This window comes from Sander vitreus, chromosome 2, assembly GCF_031162955.1.
Source record: "Sander vitreus isolate 19-12246 chromosome 2, sanVit1, whole genome shotgun sequence".
Classification (NCBI taxonomy): domain Eukaryota; kingdom Metazoa; phylum Chordata; class Actinopteri; order Perciformes; family Percidae; genus Sander; species Sander vitreus.
The window spans coordinates 34,492,148-34,520,004 of record NC_135856.1 but is presented as its reverse complement, the minus strand read 5'-3'; the positions used below and the strand labels follow the sequence as shown (position 1 = coordinate 34,520,004).

The 27,857-nt window shown below is 41.2% G+C and overlaps 1 protein-coding gene across 2 annotated transcripts; it reads left to right on the top strand.

Moving 5' to 3' along the window:
- Positions 1-1,490: 1,490 nt before the first annotated feature.
- Positions 1,491-27,733, top strand: LOC144528389 (uncharacterized). Of its 2 annotated transcripts, XM_078266925.1 has the most exons (4): positions 1,529-1,599; positions 5,672-5,950; positions 20,689-20,773; positions 24,830-27,733. In XM_078266925.1, the coding sequence occupies exons 3-4, from the start codon at positions 20,756-20,758 to the stop codon at positions 25,925-25,927; spliced, it is 1,116 nt and encodes a 371-aa protein (XP_078123051.1). In that variant the 5' UTR covers positions 1,529-1,599; positions 5,672-5,950; positions 20,689-20,755; the 3' UTR covers positions 25,928-27,733. The 2 variants fall into 2 exon arrangements, with proteins under 2 accessions (XP_078123042.1, XP_078123051.1); XM_078266916.1 differs by lacking the exon at positions 5,672-5,950 and having other exon boundaries at positions 1,491-1,599.
- Positions 27,734-27,857: the final 124 nt, after the last annotated feature.

Sequence of the window (27,857 nt, the reverse complement as noted above, 5' to 3'; positions counted from 1 at the left end):
GAAAGTGTGCATGTGGAGACAAGGAAACAGCGAGGCATGTACTAGTCCTTTGCAAAAAGTACTCTTGTCAAAAGAGGAAACTGTTCAGGGACCTGGGAGACACTGGAGAAACTCTTTTGATCTACTCACGCTACTTCATCTGGAAAGATGGAACAAAATGAAGACACTGACAGAATATCTACATAATACTGGAATATATAAAATGATATGGACAATTGACATAGACAAAGATGTGAACAGCTAACAGTGGAGGGCAGCAATACGCCGTCATCTAGTCGGCCTAATAATTGAAGGATAATGCAATAATTTACCTGTTGAAATAAGATCCATTTTAATATTTGGTATGTTTAGGCATTTTCTGTCTTCTCTCTTTAAGATGCACTGACATTGTCATCAATGATGCCCTCATTCCCTGTACCTACTGTTTATATCTAATGTTCATACCTGACGGTAGTTGATCGACTCACACTCTGCCGTTTAGTTATTATTGGCCATTTTGGCCACCTAGTAGTTGTAATGTTTTGATAAATTTATGCATGTTTTTGTTTTGTTTTTTTGCCTGTTGTGTAAGTTGTCGTATTGATCATTTTATTTCTATTTTTGTTTTGTTTTTTATTTATTTTTCCTGTCACTCCTCTGTTGGTATGTAGTGATTGTGTTATATGTTGGGACCCCCTCGGAAACAAGATGATACATCTCAAGGGGTTATCCTATTATTATTATTATTATTATTATTATTATTATTATTATTATAATAACACAATTTAAACACAAGAAGAAGAAGAAGAAGAAGAAGAAGAAGAAGAAGTAGGCTAGTAGTAGTAGCTGTGATGGTCCTGATCAAAAAGCATTGGAAATATTACACTTCCTAAAATCCCCAGACATATATTGGGAAACATATTGGGAAACATAGGCCCAGGGTTTATGAGTGGGCTGGCTCTGATTGGGAAACACCTGGATGGAAAATATGAGTGTGCAGACTCGGAGACAGTAAAACACAGCTTGCTCCAATGCAAGAACTATTCACAACGAAGCTTTTCAGAGATCTAGGGGCAGCTGGTGAAACAGTCTTTTCGCTACGATCCATTCTGAATTTGGATGACTAGACTAAGTTGAAGAAGCTCGTGGATTTTCTACGCAGTATTGGACTTTATAATTAAATATGAATAAGTAAAGACAATGCTGGTAACAAACAGTGGAGGGCAGCAATACGCCATTGCAGCGTCTAGTCTGCCTAATCCAAAAAAGAAAGAAAGAAAGAACATAGGCCCAGGAGGAGCTTTAATGTAGACTGTCCTCATCACCAGCGGGAGGCAGCAGTGCCTGGTCTGCCGGTAAGGAACAGAAGAAGAAGAAGTTTTAAGCGGGGTAAATGCTATATCAGATCTGCAAGACGGGTCGACGTAGTTAGGTTCAGGCATGAGATTAGGGTAAGCCAATCAGAGGGCAGAATAAGGCAAAAATAAGGCGGGCCACGAGACACGTCCTGTGACGTCTAGTGGATACAATCTAGCATCGACCAGTCAGCGGGTTGTGTCCAGATGGTAACCCATTGAAATAGACAACATCAGCAGAAGATAAACTGTGGGAGAGCAAGAGGTATCTGTTCCAATATGTTTTCTTCGTTTGCCTGGGTTATTTAGTGGTTATTGATATTACTCTGGGTTTAAGGGAGCCGTCTAACCGTGGAACGTGGCGGCTTTTTTCCGGTTCTTCACTGCTAACCTGTTACGTTATTATGCTAACGTTAGGCCGCTGGCTGCGGTGCTAAACTAGCCAAGCCTGGCTGTTGTCTGTTGGAGGGAACGAGATTCGTGTTTAGCCTGTTAGCACTGAGTTATCTTCAACCAACCTTAAGCTCACGTTCACGTGAACGACATAGACGAACGTTATGTGACATGCTGACATGGATGTAATGTTAACGCAGACGCTCGGTTAACGTCATTAGATAGGTCTTCTTTACAAAAGTTAACGTACATGTACATTCACTGTGAGTTTGGATAACATTAACCCTTGTGTTGTCCTCAGGTCAAATTTGACCCATTTATATATCAGAATTATGGGTTTCTTTGAACCAAATTGCCCCAAAATAACATGAATGTGTGGATGTACGTTGTATGGAAGCCATGTAACATTCTTGGCAGGTAGAATTACTGATTACTTTTTTTTTCTTCAGTTTTATGGCATTTGAAATAAACTGTGATCCATTCAACATCCTCAGATCTTAACTATCAGTCCAAAGTAATCCACAATTTCTGTTTTTTTTAAACCAAACAAAAAGTAGGTATTATGTTATTTAAATTATGTTTATTGACCATGTATTTAAAAAAAGCGTCGAATAAAGTGACAAAAACGTTTCAAAAACATTGGAAAAAGATCCAAAAAAAGTTAATTTGCAATTTTGACCCGGAAGGACACGGTCTACGGGAAGACAACCCAAGGGGTAAGCAGCAAGGGTTGTGTGATGGGGTGATTTTAGTCAGTGTTTTCTTCCTAGGACCAGTAGCGGTGATGAAGTGGTAGTATGGTACATTTAGACTCAGTGTTGTATCTAACTCTGTGTCCATTTCCAAATTTGTTCCCCCATACCTAAACCAAACTTGAAGCCTAATACAGAACATATCTCGCTGCTTCTCCAGAGCTGAGACTCTGGCTGTACAATTTAGAGAAAAAGTAATATTGTGATTTACAATACTGCGATTGCGATATAATGGTATCACGAGTTTACTTGATCATCAAGGAAAATGCAGAAAAAAGCTACTACAATTTTGAATTGTGTATATTTTTAACTTGAATATAGAAGTTAAACGAGCATAAGGAGAAACACATTTATAAACAAATGTGCAATAGCCTACTTTTTAAATTGACTTAATATTTTAGAAAATGAAATAACAAATACAAATTCTTATTAAATAAATACGTTTTGTATGCCCTTATAAACAATGACCTTTAAGATGGGTGTAATATAATAACTAATGATTAAGTTACATATACTTTTAGTAAAACACAAGAGTCACTCACAGTGAATCTGATTTATCAGGGGTTTGTTTCTGTGACATGACAAATTGTTTTAAAGTACTGATGTTTAAAATACACAGAGCTGAAGGATTGTAGCCCTGTAGCGATTGGAAAAGTCATGTCACGCCACTAACAACCTGTGTGAAACAAATCTCTCCGCCGTGTCATGTTGTAAACTCAGATGGATTCTAATTGGCAGTCGGTGTCTCTATCGTTCATCAAATCTCTCTGAAAGTGATCCCAACGATATTGTTCGCGGTTGTGGTGTGGACTCGGCCATCAACTGGAGTTATACTGATTTTTAAAACTATATATTTATAGTTATCGTTCTTGGTGTGGACGGCCCTTTAACATTACTGACTTACTCACATAAGGCTACAAAGAGATCTCTCCATCGCATTTATTCCTTGGCAACATTTCCCTGTGACAGCTGCATCTTATCTAGCAGCTCCTCCCAATTTTTAGACACACCAGCTAGCAGAGCCGTTTCTAGCCCAAAGGGCCAACTTCTTCTTAAAAAGGACATCACTTGCAAACTTGGCCTTTGTTTGTGGTGTGACTGATTCACCTCTAGTCTCTAATCTTTTCAGATGAATTTGTATAAAAAGATTGCTGGTTGATCATATAATCATTTTCAAAACATTAAAAACTGTTACTGTGTTATTTCTGTTTTCAAAAGGCAGCAACAAAACACATTAACATTTAGAGTGTTAATGTAATTTCATACATTAGCAGTGAAATTAATGAATGCATAGTAATCGTGAAACCTTGATTATTTTTCAGACTATAATCATACACCAACAAAATCTATAATTGTTGCATCCCTACTGCCGAATCTCCTTCTCTGCTCTGTCTGTTCAGCTGCTAGACCGCTGTGCTGGGAAGCGTCTGCAAACTTCTTTTTTTCATTTTTTTTATTTTTAACTTTATTGACAATAGAGCTTTCTGAACTGTTTGTGGAAGAGATCAACGGAGAGGAGAGAAACAGTGTGACCGTAAATGACATCAAAACACAGTAAAGACTCCAACATTGAGCTGAAATGGAAACACTGTGCTGCAACATATGCTTTAAGGTTTAAGCCGATGTTTTTTTCGAGCAACGCCATTCACTTTATATTTGTATTGCCAACAGATAAAACCACAGTGTCTTGAGAAGCTCAAGCTTGCTGTTTTATTGTTCACTTTTACCTCACTTTACATCATCTTTGCTATCTCTTTTTCCTCTCGCTTTTCTTCACAGCTGCCCTCACACGCTAATCTCTTACCGCTGTCCTTGCACGACCACATGGGCACTCATGTCACTCGCTTAAGGCCTTGCCATTCTCGTTCTAACTTATGCTACTCTCGTAAGGGGATTGCGGTTAACCGCCATATCGCTGTGATACGTGGCTTCTTCACAGAGGTAAGAAAAAAATACTGTCACAGCCCTACACGCTGCTGCCTAAACGCTCAATGGTGTTTTTTGCCCCCAGCGGCTCCTTCCAGGCAGCGCTGCGACCGCTGCCTTCAAGGCACCTAACTCCGAACACACCTAACCGTAACCAGTGCCTAATCCTAGTGCCTTCCAGGAAGGAGCAGTTGGGGGCAAAAAACACAGATAAACTGCCTAAACACGCTGACAGGTCGTATCTTCTGGGGACTTTGTTACGAGGGGAGTGCTTAATACATTCATGGGGAAGCATAATTCAGAGGGCAAAATCTGTGAGTTTACATTTAGTTAGGTTAGTTAGGAAGTTTAGTTAGGAACTCTGTTCTGATGTCTGTATATGTACTACATGTAGGCCTGTCACCATAAAAAAATTTGCTGGACGATAAATTGTCCCAGAAATTATTGCAATAAACGATAATATTGTCGTTCTGAGACCATTTTCATCAAATATAATGATAACGGCATCATAATGCAGGTACGCCTTTTCAAAGATCAATCAACTTTTATTTCTAAAGAATATTTAACACTGGAACTGGAAGACATTTTAAATATCCACAATAAATGAACAAAACAACCCAAAAAATATAAATAAAATGGACTTTGTCTCTGTTAACAAAAAATGCACTTGAATAAATACCAAACAACCAAAAACAATAAATAAATTGGATGTAAACAAAATTGCATTTTTAAATATTAAATATTAGGCTCAGACATAAAGAGTGATACATTCCTTAACAGGCCAGTTAGGACCTTTGTAAACAAAAAGTGCAAAAGATGCCTCAACAGGCCATATGCAAAAAGCTTTTTAAAAATAAATTCTTTTAAAAATAAATTTAAAAATAATTTCTCCAGCATAAAGCTTTGTTCAAATAAAGGAGATAGATAATATATATATATTTTTTTTTTTTGTTTGTTTTTCATGACAACAAATGTGTGGTCAGTTAACCTTCTATGTTGCATCTTCAAAAGTGACACTGAATTTGAAACAGCACATTGTAATTTCTGCATCTATTATCAAAGTATTTATTAGTAATACAGTGGAAATTAGTAGAAATGTGACTATTTGGTTAGTATGTTGATTTACGGAGTGATACTTGGCCATCAAAGGATATTTTCTTTGATTGTCATGCCACCACATCAAGGGATCACAAGATGCATCAAGTGCATCTTCTTGGAGGAACTTGGTCAGCTCTGCATCAGCCTGCACTCTTTTTGTAAATGCAGCCTGGGCCTGACTGAGATGACGAGCTCTTCTGTTTTGAAGAAGGTCACTCAGCCTCTTCTTCTTGGTGGGTGCGGCAGCAGTAGGTTCATCCTCGTTTCCTCCAGCGGCTTTGCTGCAGCTCTCACCACTGGTACCTTCTCCACTTCCTTCTGGTCCTAAGTCCAGTAGCTCTTGCACAAGCTGATGTTTGACATCATCCAATGCACATGCCTCCTCCATGCTGCCACGATACCTTGGATCCAAGATGGTGGCCTTTCTCAGGAGGATTTGGATTGCAGGTGAGCTGTAGTTTTCAGTCAGTACCCTGCACATGTTTTGTTTAATACTGGCTGTCAGTGCAGTGTCATCAGGGACTGGAGAGAGGTCATCTTTAATCAGTTCCAGCACAGGCTTAACTGAGGACACTGTGACGTATTTTTCCCCTGAGAGGATGTCTGTGAAGTCAGCCAGTGGTTTCATTGCTGCGTTGATGGACTCCAACACAGAAACATCCTGCCAGGTTGGGTTGAGGTGGCTATGTTTTCTGTCTTCAACCAGGACACGTCTTACGGCTGGGAGTTGCTGAACATAGGAGCTCAGCTTCGTGGCTGAGACACGAATAGACTGTTAACTTAAAGCTTTTACTCTTGAACACAAAAGGCACGTCCACTTTAATAAAAAAAGAATATTTATTAAACAAACCAGATCAAGACGAGAGCAGAAACGAAATAAAGTGCATAACTTAAAAATAAAGCATAGGCTCAAAACAAATACAAACACACAGCGCAATTGCGCATTAGGCTCCAAAAAAAAAATGAAAGTGCCCAAATCCAATAAATAACACTAGAAATAAATGTGCACAATATCAAAAGTGAACCATAAAAGTACATGTTATTTAGCCAAATTTTAAACGGAAACAAAATAAAGTGCATAACAACAACAAGGTAGGCTCACTCAAGAACAAATACAAAAATAAATAAATCAAATGCCCAAATCCACAAGTATTTCAAATAAATGTGCAAAATTATAAAATGTTATTAATGTCCAAAATGAAATGATGTAAAAACAATGAAATAAACAAATGGCTACTCGTTCACAGAGAGTAAAATCAGTGTCCACTGTCCACAAACTATCCACACTTTTTTGTGTTGTGTGTGTGAGAAACACCAGCATATCCACATTCTTTGTAAGGAGACAGCTTCTTGCTTTATTGACAATAAATCCTGCCTTGGAGAAAATGCGTTCAGAAGGCGTGGATTTTGCAGGGATACAGAGCAGTCGCTTTGCAACTCGGGCCAGGCTTGGGTATCTGTCTTGGTTTTTTTTCCACCACCCCAATGGTCCAGAGTCAATTTTGGTTCTGTCCTGAAGATAGTTTTTCATTTCTTCTGTGCTTCTCCCACCTGATTCTGTAGAAACCAGATCTTCCTCATCTCCGCACAACAGCATAGCAATCTCCTTTTCTTTGTCGGTTTTCTGTTATTTTGACACATGTTGCGCCTCACCTCCAGGTTCTCCTGTGCCTGTGGCTGCGTTGAGTGCACTCAGTCGGTCTGCCAGCTGTGCAACTACTGTATAGGCCTCATCTCGTTTGGCATCATCCAGAAAAGACAGCTGCTTAAAACGAGGGTCTGCTACTGCAGCTGTAATGTATACACGGTTAGTCATCATCATTCGGTTTTTAAACTCCCACCTACTGTCAATTTCTTTGACCATCTTGCTTTTCATTTTTTTGGTAATGGGGCTGTCATCCGTGATGGCCAGGTGACGTTTCTTCAAGTTTGCCAGCATGGGTACTGTTGCAGACAGGGACGTGTTGTCCTCTTCAGACAGCAGCTCAGTCAGTGTTGTCATCGGTGCCCGGCACATCTGATGTCCTGCATCTCTGGCCATTCATGTGATTCCTTTAGTGTTTCCACACAGAGTGCCATATTAGCCGCGTTGTCACATACAACAGAACTCTTTGCTTCTGGAATTCCAGAGGTATCAGCAACTTCAGAAAGTTGCGCAGCAATGTTTCTTCCTGTGTGCTCCTCTTCTATTTGTTTTGTCTCAAGCACAAGACTCTGTGCTTTCCAATCTCCATCAATGAAATGGGCAGTCACTGTCATATACGACTCCATTCTAAGAGATGTCCACATATCTGTGGTCAAGCTCAGTGCCTCGCTGTGTTGTATTAACTCTGAAACTTTCTCTTTGAGTCCCTCATATTTTGCGGTTAGTGCATGCATGATTGTGTGGCGTGCTGGCACTGTATATCCAGGTTCCAAAACTTTTAACAAGTTCTTAAAACCTTGGCCCTCCACAACAGCAATGGGCCTCATATCCTGAGCAATAAAGTCGACAATTCCTTCCGTGACATTATTTTTGCTTAATGATAGTTTGGATTGTTTGGATGATAGAGGAGGCTTAACATCCAGCGTGGTCTGGGTGTGTCTGGTGGATGCTACTGTCGTTGCGGGCGGGTGCGCCTGCAGTTATAAAACGATTATTAGACTAAAACATTGAAATATGCCAATTCTGATATGTTCATATAGCCTACTCAAAACAGACGGGGCAACCTAACGCAGACAAGTTAGCTTACCGTTTTTAGGTGATATGCCATGTTTGTAGTCGAGCTGTGATATGCAAACTGTTGCTTGCAAACTTTGCATTCAACTTTTTTCCGTTATCTATTTTTGTAAAATGCTGCCACACTGCCGATGTCTTTGACATGGTAGAGGAGGACTGACTGTAAATTAAATGCTCACAATTAAATAAATATTCAGCAAACCACCAGACCAAGGCCTTCTAGTAGGGTTGGGCGGTAATACGGTATAGCACGGGGTCTAAAAATAGCAACGGTATCAGTTTCAATACCGTCATAAAAAAAAATAAAAAAATGCAATGCACTTATATAGGAGACAAGGATTAAATATTAAATTGTGGTGACCCACAAGTAAGACTGAAAGAGACATTCACCAAGGTACTGTACCTTTTAAGGGAGAGGTGTTATGATATACGAGTTCCGGGGCTGAATTATGTCAAACAACGGTGGTGAAAATGCTGTTGCTGCAGCGGCGCCGGCCGCTGCTAGCAGCGCGGCTAATGTCGGTGCTATCGCGACCACCATCAAGTTACCGGACTTTTGGCAGTACAACCCACGGCCGTGGTTTCAGCACATCGAGGCCCAGTTCCAGCTGAGAGGAATAACACAGGACGTTACAAAGTATTTCCACGTGGTATCGGCCTTAGATGCCTCAACAACAGCCAGGGCTATGGCGCTGTTAGAGGCTCCTCCGGCTCACGGCAAGTACGACACACTCAAAACATTCTTGTTGGAACTCTTTGAACTGTCGGAGCTGGAGAAAGCAGACCGCCTGCTGTCCCTTAACGGCCTTGGCGACAGCAAGCCGTCCGAGTTAATGGAGAGGATGCTGGCTGTGCTGGGCGCGGCAGATCCCTCATTCCTCTTCGCTCACATTTTCCTGCAGCAGCTTCCAGCACCCGTGTGCACCGCACTGGCCTGCTCCCCCTCTCTTCCTCCAGAGACTATATGGCGCTGGCAGTGGAGGCAGACAGGATTTTCCTCGCCAACTGGCAGCAGTTTGTCCATGCGCTGCTGCCCCCCCAGCACACGTCTGCCCCGCTTGCACTTCACAAAATATAATTTATGTAATTATGTGTGGTTGTCATGTGGTTGTTTTAGTCATGGTAATACCATATACCGTGGTAAAATAGGGAGGTGGTTTGACGGTATCAAAATTACCGTCCAACCCTACCTTCTAGTACTGTCTTCAATCTGTCTCCAGTGGGTTGGGCTAATACAAAAAATAAGGGGGGTGTTCTGAAGACAGACTGTTACCTGTGAAACAGGGGTGCTCTGAAAACACCCCCATTAGCAATATGTGCTTTCCACCTGAAGAAATTAACACGGCAAAAAATCGACCAATCTGAATTTTGGTCGAGCCAGAACGTATCGACCAATAAGTCGACTGGGAGGTTACAGCCCTACCGCCTTCCCAAACAAAGCCCATGCGACTGACAAGAGCCGCCGCCTCCCAGCACAAAGATCATGCGACTGAAAAGAGGGTTCACTCCTCCTACGCTAAGGAACCGAGAGTGGTCATCCAGTCTCTTTGGTAGAGAGAGAGAGACAAGGAAAACAAACAAGCATGCAAATGGAAATTATCGCGGCCGGAAATTATTGACTATCGCGACAGGCCTAGCAACATGGTAGCAGGAAGTGTTGCTCTGTCTCCACCTGTCTCTGTGGACAGAGGTGACACAGCCTGTCTTCTCTAGGCAGCCAGGCTGTGCCTGTGTGGGCCAGTCTCTATGGCCAGGCTGTGAGCACCGAGTCTGTCTTTCTCAGCTTCTGATCAGTCACAGCGCTCAGATATTTTACCACTGTGTACTGTCTGTTTGGAGCCAAACAGCATTGAAGTTTGTTTGAGTTTTTGTGGTAGATGTCTGTACTTTTCCTTCTCTTTAGCTATGATTTGGTTGGGCCAGATTGTGTGAGGGCTGTCCTGTTAGAGGTGGGGGGGCCTCAGGATCAGCAGGCTGAAGGGACTCTTCTCTATCTTCTCTCGACAATGGAGGGCTTTGTAATGGTAGGAGTCGGGGTCACTTGATTTTAGGTGTTTGTAGAATTGAATTGCTCTATTTTGTATCCTAATTAAAAGGAGAACTTGGCCTAGTTCAGCTCGGCACCAGTGTGGGCGTGTTCCTGTGGGTGTGTTGCAAATCTCACTGTGTAGGGTTTGAAAGTCTTGATCTCTAACTTCACTGCCATACAGTAAAATAGGTTTGATTACGGATTGGAATATTTTGAGCCAGATTCTAACCGGTATGTCTGTTTGAAGACTTCTTTTATAGCATGAAAGACCCTTCTTCCATTGTCTCTGAGAACTGCCAGACATCTGATTGACTTTATTGCACCGTAGTTAAGTGAAAGTAGGTCAAGTTGTAATTTACTGCCCCTACCAGCAGGCGACAGCATCCATGTATTACTGTCTATTTACAGAGGGCATTTAAATGTATGTCTGATCGTTTCTATGTTAACTGTTAATAGTAGTAGTAGTAGGAAAAAAAAACATTTATGTAAAGAGAGATAGTAAAAATTTTGAAATCTACCAAACGAGAAAATGTTTTTGTTCTGTTTGACATGTTTATTAATGAGGGTGTGGAGGGTATAGATATGATCTGTAGTTCTGTGTTTTGGTGTAAATCTAATCTGACTCATTGTGTTCACTGAGGAAGTCTTGCTGTTTAGGATGCTGCAGTACAACTTCCCCAGGTTGCTGTTGACACAAATGCCTCTGTAGGGGTGGGCGATATGGACAAAAAATAATATCTATTTTTGGCGATTTTGACGATAACGATAATTGGACGATATCCTTTAAAAATGTGTTGTTTTTTTTTTAAGTCAGAGTTACTTAATCACTGATGATAATAATGGCCCCAATGTTGAATGAAAACAGTTCTTATTTATTTTCTTTAAAATGTAAGTATTCAAGTAAAAAATACTCTGTCAATTTGCACATCGTTAACACAACAATGACGATATTATTGTAGACAATATATATCGCCCAACCCTATGCCTCTGTTATTGTTTGGGTCAAATCTATTTCCATTTTTAAAGATTGGTGTGATAATGCCTTTGCTCAAAATGTCAGGGAAATGTCCAATGCTAAGAATTTTAATATGGCAGTATTGAACTTATGCAGTGTTTCCCACACAGACTAATGTAATCACCGACCCGACTCTTAGCAAACAAGCGATTGTGCCTGCTTTAGAAAGTTAACTAGTTGCAAGTTCGCGGTAAAATGCAGTTGGGTTGTCGAGGTCAAAATACTGTAGCAGCTGTGAATCAAATAAACGTATTATAAATAATGTTATGTCGTTTTACTCTTACACTGAATGTTTGCTGCTTCAATCCAGGTGAGTATTGAAAAGTATTTTCTGCGACTGAAAAAGGCACGTGTTGAGGATAAGGACCAGCCTGAACCGGAGGTATCAGTCTGAAACAGAGCTGAACCAGTGTAATGAAATATGTTATTAATTTGTTTACAATATTTTCAGGCTTCAACCAGTGAAAGACAGGGTCAGGGAGAGAAAGAGAGAGATTTGTTTCTTTGCTTTCTAATCTGTGGGAAACACTGTTATGGTTGGTAAATTTTTAGAATTTCATTTAAGACACCATCAGGACCGCTGGCCTTCCTTGGTTGAAGGGCCTGGATTTTAGCTTGTAGATTTTCTTCAGTGATGTGCAGTCTAAAGCAGGGGTTTTTAAACTTTTTGTGTGTGTGTACCACTATTTGTAATCAAGAATTTGCGCAGACCACCTCATAATACACATAATAAAATATGTCTACACACAGTCCTACCTGAATTAATCCGCACCTCTCAATAGGCCTACTAGCACTAAAACTATAACTGGTTATCGCATCAGTACAACAGGCTTGTTAAAAGAGTTTACTGCACACAACTGCCACATATTTAATTTAGTTATTTACTCAAGCGCCCGAGGGCATAATCAGGTTCATTTGAACAACAGGCTTATTGCCATAGCAATGGAGTATTACATATATACAGTAAAAAAAACTTGGATAAACAAACCCCATAAACATTTCAGAAACGCGAGATCAAGAAACTAACTGGAAATTAAAATAATAATAGGCCTTATTCATTCCATTTATAATTTAAAACCGTTTAATATAAACTGCCTATAAAGGCTATGCGTGTGATGTGATCATGAGAACATTCTTTGCCTCTGGCCCTATACACATTTAATGAAAACACAGTAGGCCTATTCCTGGTTAAAAATAAAAGTTGTCCAAAGGAAAAGCCATTGGAGTGTATTTGCCAGCCCTATATGAACATAATATCCCCCTCTGTCTCCCTCCACATCTTTCCCTTCCTCTTTTTGTCATCTGTCTAATATAGGCCTATATTAAAAACAAACAAACAAATAAATAAATGTTCACCTAATGAGATGGATGATGTTGCTATGCAGACGTTAATTTCTGAATGTCAGGTTTCAGTGATGACAGCCTCAATCTGAGATCTGGTTCAATATGAAGTCTGTTCCGATATTTTGTCTTCAACATGACCAGGGATGAAAATCCTGATTCACAGAGGTAAGTGGTTGGAAAAGGCACAAGCCACTTCAGGGCTTTGTCGGACAGCTGCCCATCTCGTCGAATAAAACTGAAAACGGTCTTGAATTCAGTGGGCGCCTTGATGAAATTGACAGTTTTTACTGTTTCATCCAGAACAGTTTTGAGATCAGGAGGCATAGTGGATAGTGGATAGATTTCGCTTGCGGAGCAACTGCTTGCACATGTTTAACAAGGCCACTGTGTTGGCCTACCATGGCTGCTGCCCCATCTGTGCTTATTCCCACGCATCTTGACCAATCAATCCCATGTTCTGTGATGAAACCGTTCAACATGTCAAAAAGTGCCTCTGCGGTTGTGCGTGTCTGCAAAGGTTTACAAAAGAGAAAGTCCTCCTCTGTGTTCATACCTTACGTATGCGAGCAGGTTGGCGAGGTTCGCTATGTTGGTGGATTCGTCCAGCTGAAGAGCAAAAAATCGACTGGCTTTGATCCGCGATATTAGCTGGTCGTTCATATTACTGGCCATCTCCTCACTGCTTTGTCACCCAGCATGACACCCATGGTCTCTTTAATTGCTGGCAGCACCACCTCCTCCCCGAGTGTATGTGGCCCTTTTTTCGGAATGATTCGGGGCACCCGGTACGAGATTTCCACTGCTTTAGCAGTAGCACCACCTGTAGATGTCGATTCCATTACTTTCTTGCTTGTGCGGTATTCCTGGAGCTTGCTTTTGAAAAACTCGACTAGCTTGGACTTAAATTCCCCATGCTTGGTTTCCAGATGCCGCCGAAGTTTTGATGGTTTCATGCTCTCGTTAGCCAGTGCCTCGTAGCAACAAACGCAAACGTTTTTGTTTTCGTCTTCGGGGCCAGTGTAGCTGAATCTTAATGCTAAGTAGCTTTCATAGTATTTTCTTTTCACCCTCCTTTTTTATGAGGAATCTGGCTCATAGATTCCTCCGACTCACTGTCAATCTCTTCATTATTGGTAACCTCTGCCTCTTTTCTCTTCAGAGAACCTGTTGCCATCCACCGATCCACGTTGTGGTTCTAATGGCACTGGATTTGAACATCACGGCTGAGTGCCACTAGCCTATTTTAGTAACTTGACAATTTAATTTAAATTTTATATTAATATACATATTCCTATTATGGACTGCAACACGATGACTTTCACTGAAACATGGTAATAACAGCGCTGTGCAACAGCATGTTAGCCCATGGTTGACTTTTACGGACGATGAAAAGTAAGACGCAAATGTAGATCACATCCATGTGTCACCCACGCAGTAACTAATCACTAAAGGACTCCCCCTCACACCCATTGGCCAACTCTGGCAGAATCGCTCTCTCCATTTTTTTCATGAAATTAAAAAAAAAAATATATGAAAAAAGTCGTCAAATTTGCAGGTCGCGATTAGTTGAAAAAAAAATACTCTCACTGTATGGAGCTCTGCCTACAACTAAACAGCGTTTTCCCGATTCAGCAGCAGCACAGAATCTACGGTCCCTCTCCTTCACTCCCCGCCAGAAAGACAGCAATGGCTGACCATACTGTCTATCTCCTGGGCTGTCATCCATTCTCAAAGAAGTCTCACCGCTGTGGGGAGCAGAGGGACCGGTTGCTAGCTGCGGCTGCTGGCTAGTTAGCTAACGTTAGCTTGCCAATTCCATCCAACATGCCTTAATGCTGGGGCGCCGTGGTGGCTCACCTTGTTGAGCGTGCGCCCCATGTTCTAAGGCTCAGTCCTTACCGCACCTCTCTCTACCACTTTCCTGTCTTAAGCTGTCATCTAGGGCTGGGACGGTTACCGCATTACCGCAATACCGCGGTCACGTGACACCTTCTGCGGGTCTGAGCTCGTCACCGTCATCACCGCAAAAAAACATTTGCCTGCACATGTGTGCACGTTGTGTCTAATGACATGGATTCATTGATTCTAATGACATGGATTGTGTCTGATGACATTGTGTCTTACATGGATTCAAGGTTTTCTAAACAAAACTTATCATCAAAAGATGGAGCAAATCCAACTTTTTGTGAGTTGGGGAGCTTAATGTTCCATGACACAATAACATTTAATTTGTGTTGACTGTTAGGCCTATATGCGAGAGTACCTGTGCAATGTCTTGTAGGAAAGGCAAAGACATCTCTCCGTTCTCAGCTGAGGTAGACACATCAACGTTACAGCTGCAGTGTTGCAGTTACCATTGCACATTAGCCTAGAAGCTAACGGAGTTCCTTCTGCTTTATCCTGATAAAACAGCACGGTTGAATTTCAGCCTGCATGCACGTTTCGTAGCCTAAAACAGCGGCTTATATTGGTTATATTAGACAGAGCTAGCGAACTGCCGAGTCGCCCTCTTTGCTCAGCTGCTAGACGGGCTGCACTCGGCATTGTCGGCAAACTTTATTTTATTGACAAAAGAGCTTTCTGTCTGTGGAATGGATCAATGGAGGTGAGAGAAACCATTGTGGCCCTAAATGACAGCAAAGCTCAGTACTCTGACATTGAGCTGAAATGAAAACACTGTGCTGCAATCTTTTTATACAGTCTATGGCTGCCAACATATGTTGTAAGTTTTAAGCAAATGTTTTTTCGGGGGTAACGCCATTCACTTTACCGGCAGTAGTCTAGCTATTAACAATAGATAAAGCCACCGTGTCTTGAGAAGCTCTAGCTGCTTGTTTTATTGTTGTTACTCCCTTTACATCAACTTTGCTATCTCTTTTTCCTCTCGCTTTTCAGCGGCACTCATACGCTACTCTCCGTTACCGCTCGCTCTCCTTGCGCGACCACACGGGCACTGACGTCACTCACTTAAGGGACCCTGCCATTCTCGCTCTAACTTACGCTACTCTCATAAGGGGGTAGCGGTATACCGCTCTACCGTGGGAATTTCTTGCTTTTCAACTGCGGTAAGAAAAAATCCATAGCGTCCCAGCCCTAATCATATCCAATAGATCATTCTACTTTGAGTTGCTGAAAAGCTTTTTGGAAAATGTTTTTATTGGGTTTTCATCATATTTACAATTTCTTAATTAGGGTTGTACCCGAAGATTCCACTATTGTTTTGTTTTTGTGTTTCCATATAGAAAAAAAAGCCAGGGCTTTATTTTCATTATCTCTTCTTAAAACTTCCTCCCAGCTTAAATTATTCACCTCCTCTATGAAGTATTCTGTCTTAAACATTTTATATGATCTTTTGAGTAATACGTTGGGTCTGTTTTAGCTTCACTAAATTGAGCTTTTCTTACCACCGCTAAAGATTGTGACCACTGCAGTCAATAGGCCATTATCACGCTGATACGTAGTACTTCCGCATTCAGTGATCTTTGTGCACTGCCACTTCCGGTGAATCACTCATCACTCTGGTGAACCCATGATGGACGACCCTAAGTTTACTTGCTGCATCCCTGGTAAATTTACCCAAAATAACTTTTTCTGATGTACATCTACTAACTGAACAACACTTCATCACAGCCCGCTCCAAAGTGGACAAGGGATGTAGTTTCTTTTTTGAGAACTTCATCTACGACTACGAAGGTGAGTGGCTACTAGTTAGCTAGCTAACACTAGCTAGCTAACGCTAGCTAACATAACATTACATTAGCTAGGTAGGTTAACTTATGCTAACGTCAGTTCGGCGTCAGCTCAGATGTTCGTATGGTTATAAGGTGTTTAACCTACGTTAAACCCAACTAAAGTAAGATTATTCACCTTTTAAATGAGGCTGAAATCAACACTCTATTAAGCGTACACAGGTAATGTTACTACTGTAACTAATATCATACTGTTGGCTGCCGTATAATACATAATTGTATCTTGCCACTTTTATACACATAGATTATGTAGCAAATATAACACTGCAGTGAGCAATTCTCCAAAAAGACTCTTGACATCAGAATTGAAAACCAAAACAAGCTGCAAGAGATGTGTGGATAATTTAACACTTGCTGTTTTTAATTTTACGTTTCAGGATCCCTCCCTGACCCGCATGTCTTGTCTCTTGGGAAAGGACTGAAAAACCTCAGGCCGCAACCACTAACATCCTCAGTGCTGCATGGCTTTTCTCAACTCTCCATGGTCGACTCTAGGTTCTGACCTGTGCCTTGAGGTTCACCCCTGTCCTACCAGTGTCCTTCTGTGGTCAAACGCGGAAATTATGTCCAACACCCAGATGCACCAACATTCTCTAAACTGCCTTTAGAGGGGTCAACATTTCCTACTACTTTTCCAAACTTTGACCCAAACTCCCAACAGTTTCTCCATTTGGACAGCTTAACTGTTTACACACGAGGTGGCAGCTGAGAGAGAGGAGCAGACACGTGAGCAGTCTGAGTGCCCATTATGACAAGCTTTACCTAGAGTGACCGCTAGTAGGGTCTATGAGGTTAGCCATGTGAAAGGGCCATCTTCTAGTCAGACCCTGGCAGGGCGGATACTTCAGGGAGTACGCCAAACTCCCGCCATGAAAAGGGGCCTTGAACACGAGCCGTAGGTGCTGGAACAATATTCAAAACATTTCAATGTAAATGTCTCACGCTGTGGATTTGTTATCCATCCCAATGCTCCTCACTTCTTGGCTAGCCCCAATGCAAAGGTATATGACCCTAGTGCCATTCCGTGTTTTGGGCTTGCTGAAGTTAAATGCCCAGACATCTCTAGCATTTCTGAGGCAGGACATGTAAAAATGGTGAATGGTCAGGCAAAACTGAAGCAGAATCATAAATACCACTGGCAGGTTCAAGGTGGATTGAGTTGGTGCGATTTTATAACAGACACTGAGGGAGACTTCAGTCGAAAGAGTCTGAAGGGTTGAAGAAATGATAAGAGATGAAAAAGGTGGACCTGTACTTCTTTGGTACATATATGAATGTGTATCTTCAGCAGAAAGTGAAATGAACTGAATGAATAAAGGAACTGAATGAATTATTAATTCCCTTTTTCTGAGTACATTATTTACTACATTATTACATATTTACATTATTTTGATTACTTTCAGGACGGACTGACCTTTAGAATTGATTATAGATGAATGACTTCTCATTCAGTTATATACATCTCATTCAATATATATAATGTTTTCAGTATACAGTTGAATGCATGTTATCGGGGGAAACGCTAGTCAACAGGGATGTAGCCTTTTAAATCAAGTGGTCCAGGTACAGCTGGTTGACTATCCCAGACAAGGTTAGCGGGAGAGTGTGTTCCCAGCTGCGGTATTCCTTGACTCTGTGTATTGCTCTTTCCACAAGGATTCGAAGTCGGGCGATTGCTTGTGTTTTTAGAGCATCCTCTTTGGTGAACTGTGCTGTGGTTAGAGATGAAATAAGTTAATTAGGGCCCAAGCACGAAAGTGCGAAGGAACCTATTGTTTTTGGTCACATTATTTTTTCCGATTCCTTCGTCGCATTTTTGAGGCGGTTAGAATGCACGAAAAATCACCAAAATTTGCACACGTCACAACTGGTGAAAATTGCAAAGATTAAAACAAATTACTCCTATGCACCACTAGGTGGCACTATTGCAGAAAAAAACACGTTTGGCCCTATAACTCCCAAACCGTACATCACACATTCAAAAACCATATATCTTCGCGTTCCCTGGATCCAGCTGAATCTCCTGATATAGGCCACGCCCATTTCCACCTAGACTTTTATGCGTGAAAAATCGCGATTTATCGAAAACCTACTTTGCCGAACTCCTCCTAGACCGTGCGACCAATCTGCACGAAACTTGGCAGGTAGCATCTCCAGACGTACCTGACAAAAAGTTATCCAAAGAATTTTTATAGGATAAAAATTGCGCAACTGGCCAGTTCAGCCAGCGATATTGTTTGTGCCAATCAAAGTCACTTCTTCTGTAATGTGATGCTAACGTTAGGTCCAGCATTACCTAGCGATTAGAAATGGAGTTCGCCACACATGCTTTCGATCTTCAGTAGAGGCTGCAGCAACTTAAACCCAGCCAGACCGGAGCTGCAGCCACAACTCGACCCCAGTTGGAGCTGCAGCAACAGCTGTTTGCTGCTGTCTGCTCTTCTCCTGGAGAAGTAGTCTCCTAGAGGCTGGGAGTGAAGCGGAGGGACCGCAGGGTGCGCTAATGATTACTAGCTAACGTTGGCCAACTGCAAAGTAAGCTTCCCAGTACTGCGTTCAAACACTGTCGGAAATGTTATAACCTTTTCAAAATGAACGCATAAAATAGCCCAGTAAACATGGCTGGGGAATATTCAGGTTACTACAACATGAACACGAAGAGGAAACACACGTTACCAAATGGCTGTTGTTAATATCTGAAATTTGCCTGATCAGCATGACTTCTCCTCTTTATAAGATTGTGGCAAATTAGCTATGTTGCATAATTTAAGAACAATAATTAAATATACCAAAATCATATCACAAAAGTTATCAATAATTGCTATTTTTTTAACCAAAATACACAATATTGATTCATGATAACAATCATCCATATAGGGAGTTTACAAAGGCCTTTAAACGTTAATTAAAACCAGCATTACTGTAGAATAACTGAATAATTAGTGTAAATTAGTGCAAATCCAGCTAAATTGACTGAACTTATATTTGTAGATGCAGAATTTTTGTTTGGATGAATCATTACAATGTTGAATTAATAAACTAACAATTTTGAAAAGTGGTTTTTCCCCTTTTTTTTTCTGGGCCAGTAAAAGTATACAAGGGGCCAGTAAAACCATCATCTACTGCTCAGGGGGCCAGTGGGGAAAAACTTTTATGTTGCAGGGCTCCAGCACTGTAGCCTCTAACTACAAATTTAGGAGCACAGGTAGAACATTTTCCTCTAACCTGGCCTGGGAACGCCTCGGGATCCCCCAGTGCCCATTGCCTCAGCCCCTTACAGGGTCTCCCTCACTCGCCTTTTTTCTGTTAATGCTGAAATAACAATCATATCTAAGGTGATTAGACTTCCATGGAAACGGGAGTATCTACCTATCTAACAGCCAGTGTGGGAAATATTGAGTGATGAGGGATCCAGAGACACGTGAGCTCACAACACTCACACAAGCACTATTTGTTTTTACGAGGTAAATGGTTATACATTTAGAAGCCTATATGTATTTTTTTTTTTTTTTTTTCAAAGAAGCGGTCTCCCCTCTCTGCTGTCACATCTCTACCTCTCTCGCCCAAGTGAGGGAGTGGTACCGCAGCATGTAGCAAATGTCTGAGATGACATTAGCATTGATGTAAAAATGCAAGTAAATCAGTGAATGCGCAAGTGATATTCTGCAGTTTTGGTGTTGAAATAAAACCCCGTCCTTTTTGTCTAAGACTGAGACAACACTCAGTTGAAATGCAGTCGATTTTGTGACGAGACCGAATACAACAGCACTGCCGAAGTCTATCACCACAGCTCCGCTGACCGGAAGTGAACGCAAGTGGAGTTAAGACCGAAAACAAAGAGAGGAGGGCTGAAGTATGCTAAGGCTAACTCCTTATCGGCTGTCACTATGCAGCATGTTCCTCGCCAATGTACAGTCTTTAGCAAACAGAATGGATGATCTTCGGCTGTGGATCACCACTCGTAAATGTATTATGGACTGCAACATGATTATTTTCACTGAAACGTGGTAACAACAGCACTGTGCAACAGCATGTGTGGAGTGTGAGGCTGTGATAGTAAGACATACGAGTGTAGATCACATCCATGTGTGACCCACACACACACACACACACACACACACACACACACACACACACATTGGCCAACTCTGGCAGACTCGCTCTCTTCTTCTTTTCAACATGAAATAAAAAAGTCATCAAATTTGCAGGTTGAATTTGATAGCCACGTCCTAATTTTCTATGCAGGATAAGCCCTGTTGTAGCTGCAACATTGTTGCTGTTTCAGTGTGTGTCCCTGCTCTGACCAGTCTCTTTATTTTATGATTTTAGGGCTGAAACGTGCTGATGGGAAGAAAATAATTTCAAGGACATTAACTTTCACCATTAAGCCAGTGAAATGAGTTCTTCAGAAGAGGTGAGATCAAATAGAAATGAACATTAACCAGTATTTTGTCGTGACCACAGGCACCACACTGGCCATCGCACACACAGCACTGCCTGTCGGGTCACACACCAGTATGGCTGCTTTCTAAAGCACAAGTTCACTCAGCATACCAACCGAGTCATTTCATACCCACCACTTTGCTGCTCTGTCTCTCTATGAAACAGGTGCACTGTTTCCATGTGAGATTTACCCTCTGCCATTTTTTCTGCGTTGAACAACTGTCAACAAAACTAAACCCTTCATACTGTGTCAGCGGTGTAGGAATCTTCACAGGCAAATGTGAGTGACCCAAAAGGTTGTGCTGTGTGGGATGGCCAAAAGCCCAAGAGTTACCATTGGGACATGTTTGTTTTTCTTTTTCTTAACCCTTGTTTTGTCTTGTCCCGTCAATCATTCACGCTGTAACTTATCACTTAACTTATCACCCAATTCTGTGTTATACCTTCTAGCCAACTTCATTCCAACTTATTCCCATTAGTTGTACGCCTATGTTGGTCAATGAACCTCATTTATATGAAATTATACCAAATTTTTTAGTTAAAAGTTATGAATTATTTTGACTAATTAAAGTCAGAGGAGCGTTTGTTGATGGATCATCACATACTTCAACAGATTTAGTCAGGATGCTGTTTTGAAACCATTTTATGATTTTTAATGGCAGCAGATAATCACATCTGTGGTCTAATCTGGTCCAATCATGTAACATTTCTCCTCTCTCTCTGAGTGACATCGTGGTTAAGAAAATCAGCAAGTAGTGATGAGGCAAATGAAGATGGCGTTTCAACATGATCGCTGCACTCACTTAATTTAGTCAAGCTTGAACACATTGTTAAGACAAAACATGAATTCTTCTGGTTTGTTAATGAAATATAATGTAAGCGAATAACTTTATGATACATGTGTAACAAGAAGCATGGAAATCCAATTGAATAGCAGTGCGCTCAATCAAAATCATCTTAATATACTCTGCAGTCCTGCTCACATATACTGTTTGAGATATTTTATAAAGTGATCTTGAAACTGTTCTTAATGTATTGTTTTTCTTCTAAAGATTTAAAGAAGACAAGTAAAAGTACTGGACCAATAAGAAGTTGGGATAAGAGTAGTAGTATAAAGTTGTTATATCTATCCCTGATTTACACAACGCTTATTCCATTAGTAACAACAGTCATGTGCTGCTCTGTGTCTTATTGTTGTTTCCAATGAAACTGAAGACTCCCTGCAGATGTTTCATGTGAAGAGCCTACCATGCCCTTCGATCTGCTGAAAGGCTTTTTGTAAAATGTATTTATTGGGTTTTCATCATATATACAATTTATTTTATTAGGGCTGTACCTGAATCAGATTTTTCTGATTTAAAATGGGATCTGGCCGTTCAATACAGGGATTCCACTATTGCTTTCGTAGGGGTCCAAACTTTGCCTATCTCGGCCAAATTAAATGCTATCAACACGAAATTAACGGGTCATCTAATTTTTACAAAATTTGGAAGGTACCATCTAGGGCCCGGAGTCCTGGTCCGGGACATAAAACAGTCTGTAGCTAAAGACACAGTGTAGCTTACCAATAGCCTGCATATTTACTTTTCCAGATCAAGGTTATAATTGTTAACGAAAACGAACGAAATAACGAAAACTAGGTGGGGAAAAAACATTGTCGTTAACTGAAATAAAAATAAAAACGAGGCATTACAAAAAATCGAAAATTAAAACTGTCTGTTTGCAAAACTAACTAAAATAACATAATCGAATAAATGTCCTTAGTTTTTGTCTTTGTCGATGTCTTTCATAGAGCAAATAAGTTTATATCTTTCCGACCATGACATTTCCCGTAGACATGTATAGTTTCAGACTGGGAACCCAGAAATTCCGACATTCCACGTCTAATTGAACACATGTCTGTGCCCCTCGCCTGGCATCATGGCGGTACCGAAAGTCGGAAGAAAGCAGCAGTCCTATTTGATTATGATAAAAGCAAGTGCCTTGCAGTGGAAGGTGGTAAAATATGTGGACAATTTATTACAGGGAAAAATCCCACAAATTTGAAAGTACAGCATAGCATACCTTAACAAGGTATAGGGGAACGCAAAGCCCCCTTTCCCCGAAACAGAAGCTAACCCCGGTACAGGGCATGGATGTAAGGATACAGGGCCAGGCAGCATGACAGAGATAACAGCAGGACAGAGAACACTATAGGAGGGCTTTCACCGGCGACCCGATAGCTGCTGGTTAGTAAATACGCAGGAACACCAAAAGCGGGAGGAAGCGTGGGTTAATATGTGGATTGATACTGGGATGTCTACACAACACTGTGAGTCGATTGACTTCAAAAAGTTTGCCACTTTACTCGAACCAAAGTTCAAAACACCTGGGGTAACTTTTTTGGTTCTTTCCCTCTATAATTACAAAACAATTATTTCAGTTGTAAAAATTATTGTCAATAAATAAAATAACAATGTTCTAAGTACATAGGATAAATATCCTATGTACTTAGAACATTGTTATTTTATTAATTAAACAAAATCCTCCTCCTCCCAAACCCATCCCTACAACCTATTAAATTGAATAATTATTCATTTCTTACTCACTGTAACTTTTGTTCTTGTTTGTATATTATTTTTTAGCCTGTTTTATTTTCATGACCGTTTTTAATTGCTCTTTAATGTTTCATGTAAAGCACTTTGAATTGCCTTGTTGCTGAAAGGTGCTGTACAAATAAAATTGCCTTGCCTTACAACCTCAGCCTGTCAGTCAGTCACCAGGGCACAGAAACCACTGTTGTGCCTGCTTAGGAAGTGTAACGCCAACAGCACCGCAACCGCTTTCGCTCTCCATTAATATCATATCGCAGCAAACGCTGTCTGCGTGAAGTTTTGAAAAACTGTAAACACACTTGAAACCACTTTATCTGCATTTCCGTGACTCACTGTGACTTCAACAAAACTGCAGAGCCGACGTAGTTTGCACCGTCCGCAGCTATGCGTGTGCGTGCGAGTGTTTGTGTCAGAGCTCTGCTCTCTGTCAATTTTCAGAGAGGACAGATAGCTTGAGCTTACGCGCTCTCAGGTACCGAAATTTCGACGTTTAACGTGTAAAAATGGGGGCAAAGTTACTGGTCGCACATGTGCGACTGGATGTAAAATTCAGTCGCACACTTTTGGTCGCAGTCTGGAGCCCTGAAGTGGGTCAATTGTTGCGCCTGAGGTCCTTGCGGAGTTTTGGACCAGTCCTGAAAACGGCAATCCCCCACCATGTACAGTTTAGGCTGTAGTCAGAGTTTTAGGCGGAGAAGAAAAATAATAATCTTTAGAAAAACAATAGGGTTCCACAGCTCCGCTGGAGATGTGTTATGCGTTGCCTTGTATACGCGTTTCCCATGCCCCCTCGGGCTTGGACCCCTAATAATCCTTAGGAAAGCAATAGGGTTCCACAGCCCTGCTGTGCGAACGGCATAGCTTTGCTACTGCCGGTTCTTCCAGACTCGGGCTTGGACCTCTAATAACCTTGTTCCAGACACCATGACCACTGCCAGAGTCGGAGATGCCAGAGAAACAACAGAACAGTTCAATCCTAATACTTCCCTGAAGTCCCCGCGTGGCAACATTTTGCCTTCCCTGTGCGAGAGTTATGGAAACAAACCACAAACGGTAAAGTGTGTGGGCACCGATGGGACTTCATGGTGCACTTAAGTACACCTCGTAAAGTCATGATGCATGCAAATAATGCATGTTTTCAAAGTAATTGTTAGAACTTTAATGGTATTAAGTACTCATATGGGTACTCTGTATCGTCAAATACCCAGATGTAGTTACTTATACTTATACTAAAAAAAGATATCGATGAATCTCTAGATATTTTTCAACTGCTTTCAAGAGCTGCCAGCTGAAAGTAACATTTCTCTGTTCCAAACTAACAAGGTGTAAACAAAGGTTCTAAGGGGAAAAGCCGTAAAAATGTAGCAGCTATAACTGTTTTACATGTGAAGTTCCATAGTATGTATTTTATTATTTCTCTCTGTTTTTCTCAGTTGAAACAGACAGACAGCGACAGGAGCCGACCTCATCGGTGTCAGGAATGTGGGAAATGTTTCAGTCGGTTCTGCAGTCTGAGAAGACATGAGCTCACTCACTCTGCAGAGAAACTGTTCGACTGTGAACAGTGTGACCGCAGTTTCAGCCAACTAAAGCAATACAAGCTCCACCTGCACAGCCACACTGAAGACAAAGCATCTTGCTGTGAACAGTGTGGGAGGCACTTCAGCAACCAGAGTTCATACAAGAAGCACCTGCGGGACCACACCGGCCCCTACCAGTGTGACCAGTGTGAAAAGACTTTCAGTTACTTCAGTATCTACAAGATCCACATGCGTGTCCACACTAAAGAGAAGCCATACTGCTGCGACCAGTGTCCCAAGAGTTTTAGTTTTTTAAGTTCGTACAAGCGACACCAGCTGAGCCACAGCGGAGAGAAGCCGTACCAGTGTGACTTCTGTGGAAAGAGTTTCACTCAGTCAGGCCATTTCAGTCTGCATCTGCGCAACCACACTGGAGAGAAACCGTTTGAGTGTGGCCAATGTGAAAAGTGTTTCAGTGACTTAAGTAGTTACAAGATCCACCTGCGCGTCCACTCAGGAGAGAAACCATACCGCTGTAACCAGTGTGGAAGGAGCTTCTCTCAGTTGGGCAATTACAAATCACATTTGCGTATTCACACCGGAGAAAAACCATTCCGCTGTGAACTCTGTGAGAAAAGCTTCTCCATTTCAAAAACGTACAAACAGCATGTGCGTACCCACACCGGAGAGAAACCGCACCAGTGTAAAGACTGTGGGAAAGGTTTTGGTCGCCTGAGTAACTACATGCGTCACCTTCGTATCCACACTGGAGAGCAGCCATTCAGCTGTGACCAATGCGGGAAATGTTTTAACAGTTCCTATAGTTACAGCCGACACCTGCGTGTGCACACTGGAGAGAAACCTTACTGGTGTTCACAGTGTAAGAGACTGTTCACCCGGTCCCAGTCCTTAAAGAAACACCGCTGTGTTGCAATAGATGAAGAAGCGCCACTGAGCTGCTCACCAACAGGAGCAACAAACGACAACGACCAACAACAACCAACAAAATAAACTTGTGTGTGTGTTAGAGCTGTCAGTCTTCCTCCATAATACCATTCAAATTTGATGTTATTTTTTTTAAATATTAAATAATATTCAAATATTTAATGTTCATATGCAGCCTGTTGTAAATATGTACTACAGTACTCAGGCTTATGCATTGTCAATGCCACTATAAACATGTGGTTGTTGTTACATGATCTGTCCACTAGAGGGATTTCCAACATCAGCCTGGCCTTGAAGGGTCATGGCGTCATGGCATATTGCATTTCTGGCACGCTGCTCTCTGTTTACATGCTCTGTTGTAAAGGCTAACAGTGCTTGCTTAGCATAATGACAATGTTAGAAAGCACAGCCGGAACAATTTGTCATAAACTAAGTAACAATAGTGTTAGCCACGATGCTAATGGCATTCATAACTAAGCCAAACAGTGCTGTCACTACTATTTTAGTGATTTAAAAGCAACCAAAAAGTTTCTTGCAGATTGTCACGTTACTGAGAATCTAGCTGTTAGAAGGTAATATATGAAGTCGAAGCTAACTCTGACAGCTGTAGGGCAGCTAACATAATCTTTAGCTTTCTCAATGGAGCTCCCAGCTAAGCTCCTATAACTCGCGACGCAGTTAGGAAACCAGAACGAGCTAACTATTGATAACAAGCATTTGGGCTCGGTGGATGTCGATTTTAAATTAATGTTTAAACTATTTCCCATCCTTCTTCCGATTTTCAGCAGCAGCCTGTCACTCCCCCCGTACTAACTTTACTCGGTACGTAACGTTAGCTCACAATGCCTTGTGTTTCTCACCCCCGTAACTTATTGTTCATCAGACGTGACATGAGAAGAGGGAGAGTAGCTAACGTTAGCCAATCTATTTATACAAAAAAATCACATTCAAATAGTATTGATTTTTTTACTGTTCGAATTATGTTTGACTTTCGGAATTCGTTCCAACAGCCCTAGAGTGGGCAACAGTGTGGCTTATCTACACGTTTGTAATAGAGCAGTGAACAGTGGAGCTCTATGGCCCAGAGGAAGAAGACATCAGGCTTTGGATACGTACACAATACTTGATACATTCATAGTTGGTTTGGATCTTTTCATCGGAGTCTTAGACAGTGAGTATAAACAAAATACATCACCAAACTTATCTTTTAACGTCGAATTTATTGCGCAATCACATCTACATCCGGGTAGACACCTGCTGCATCCCGTGCATAAAATTTAACGGCGCTCAGCAAACAGGGACGAGGAACATTTAAGGAATATACTTTCCTCTCCATCTAAAATGCATGTTTGATGCTTTCATATGACTAACGTTAGCTTGGAGAGCTAGTTTACCTGTTGGGCCACAGACTAAAGAAAATGACCCCACCCGAACTAGCAGTCAGTCTGACCAGCGGTGACATGTTGCTGTTCCTAACGCTAGATTTGGTTTATCAAAAAAAAAAAAAAGATGCTGAACAACAAAAATTAACATGTTTGCTGTTTCAATTCAAATCAACGGCCAGCTGTCTACTTGGAAGTGATTGTTGTGTTAGTGCGACCTTGCAGTGATTCAGTCTGACTGCAATTAAAGAAGCTGAAAAAAGAATGAAATGAAACAAAGTGTGAGCTTTTTTAAGAAAACTTCAAATTGATGACTTTGAGTCATTTATATCTATTTTCTATGTGAAAACAGATATAATTGGTTTAGCAAACTTGGTTTTTACCAATAACCAAGTTTGCTAGCCAGCTAGCTTGCTAATGTCAATCACACAGCTCATAATACCAATGTATTGCATACTTTATTAAAGGAGACCTATTCTGCTTTTCTGTATTTTGAGTCATTGTGAGTCATATCTATAATGTTAAAATGTCTGATGTTCATATTAAACTCGAACAAAGCTTAAAATAATGAGGTCAACGTATGTAAAAGATGTCCATTTGAACATTTTTGAACA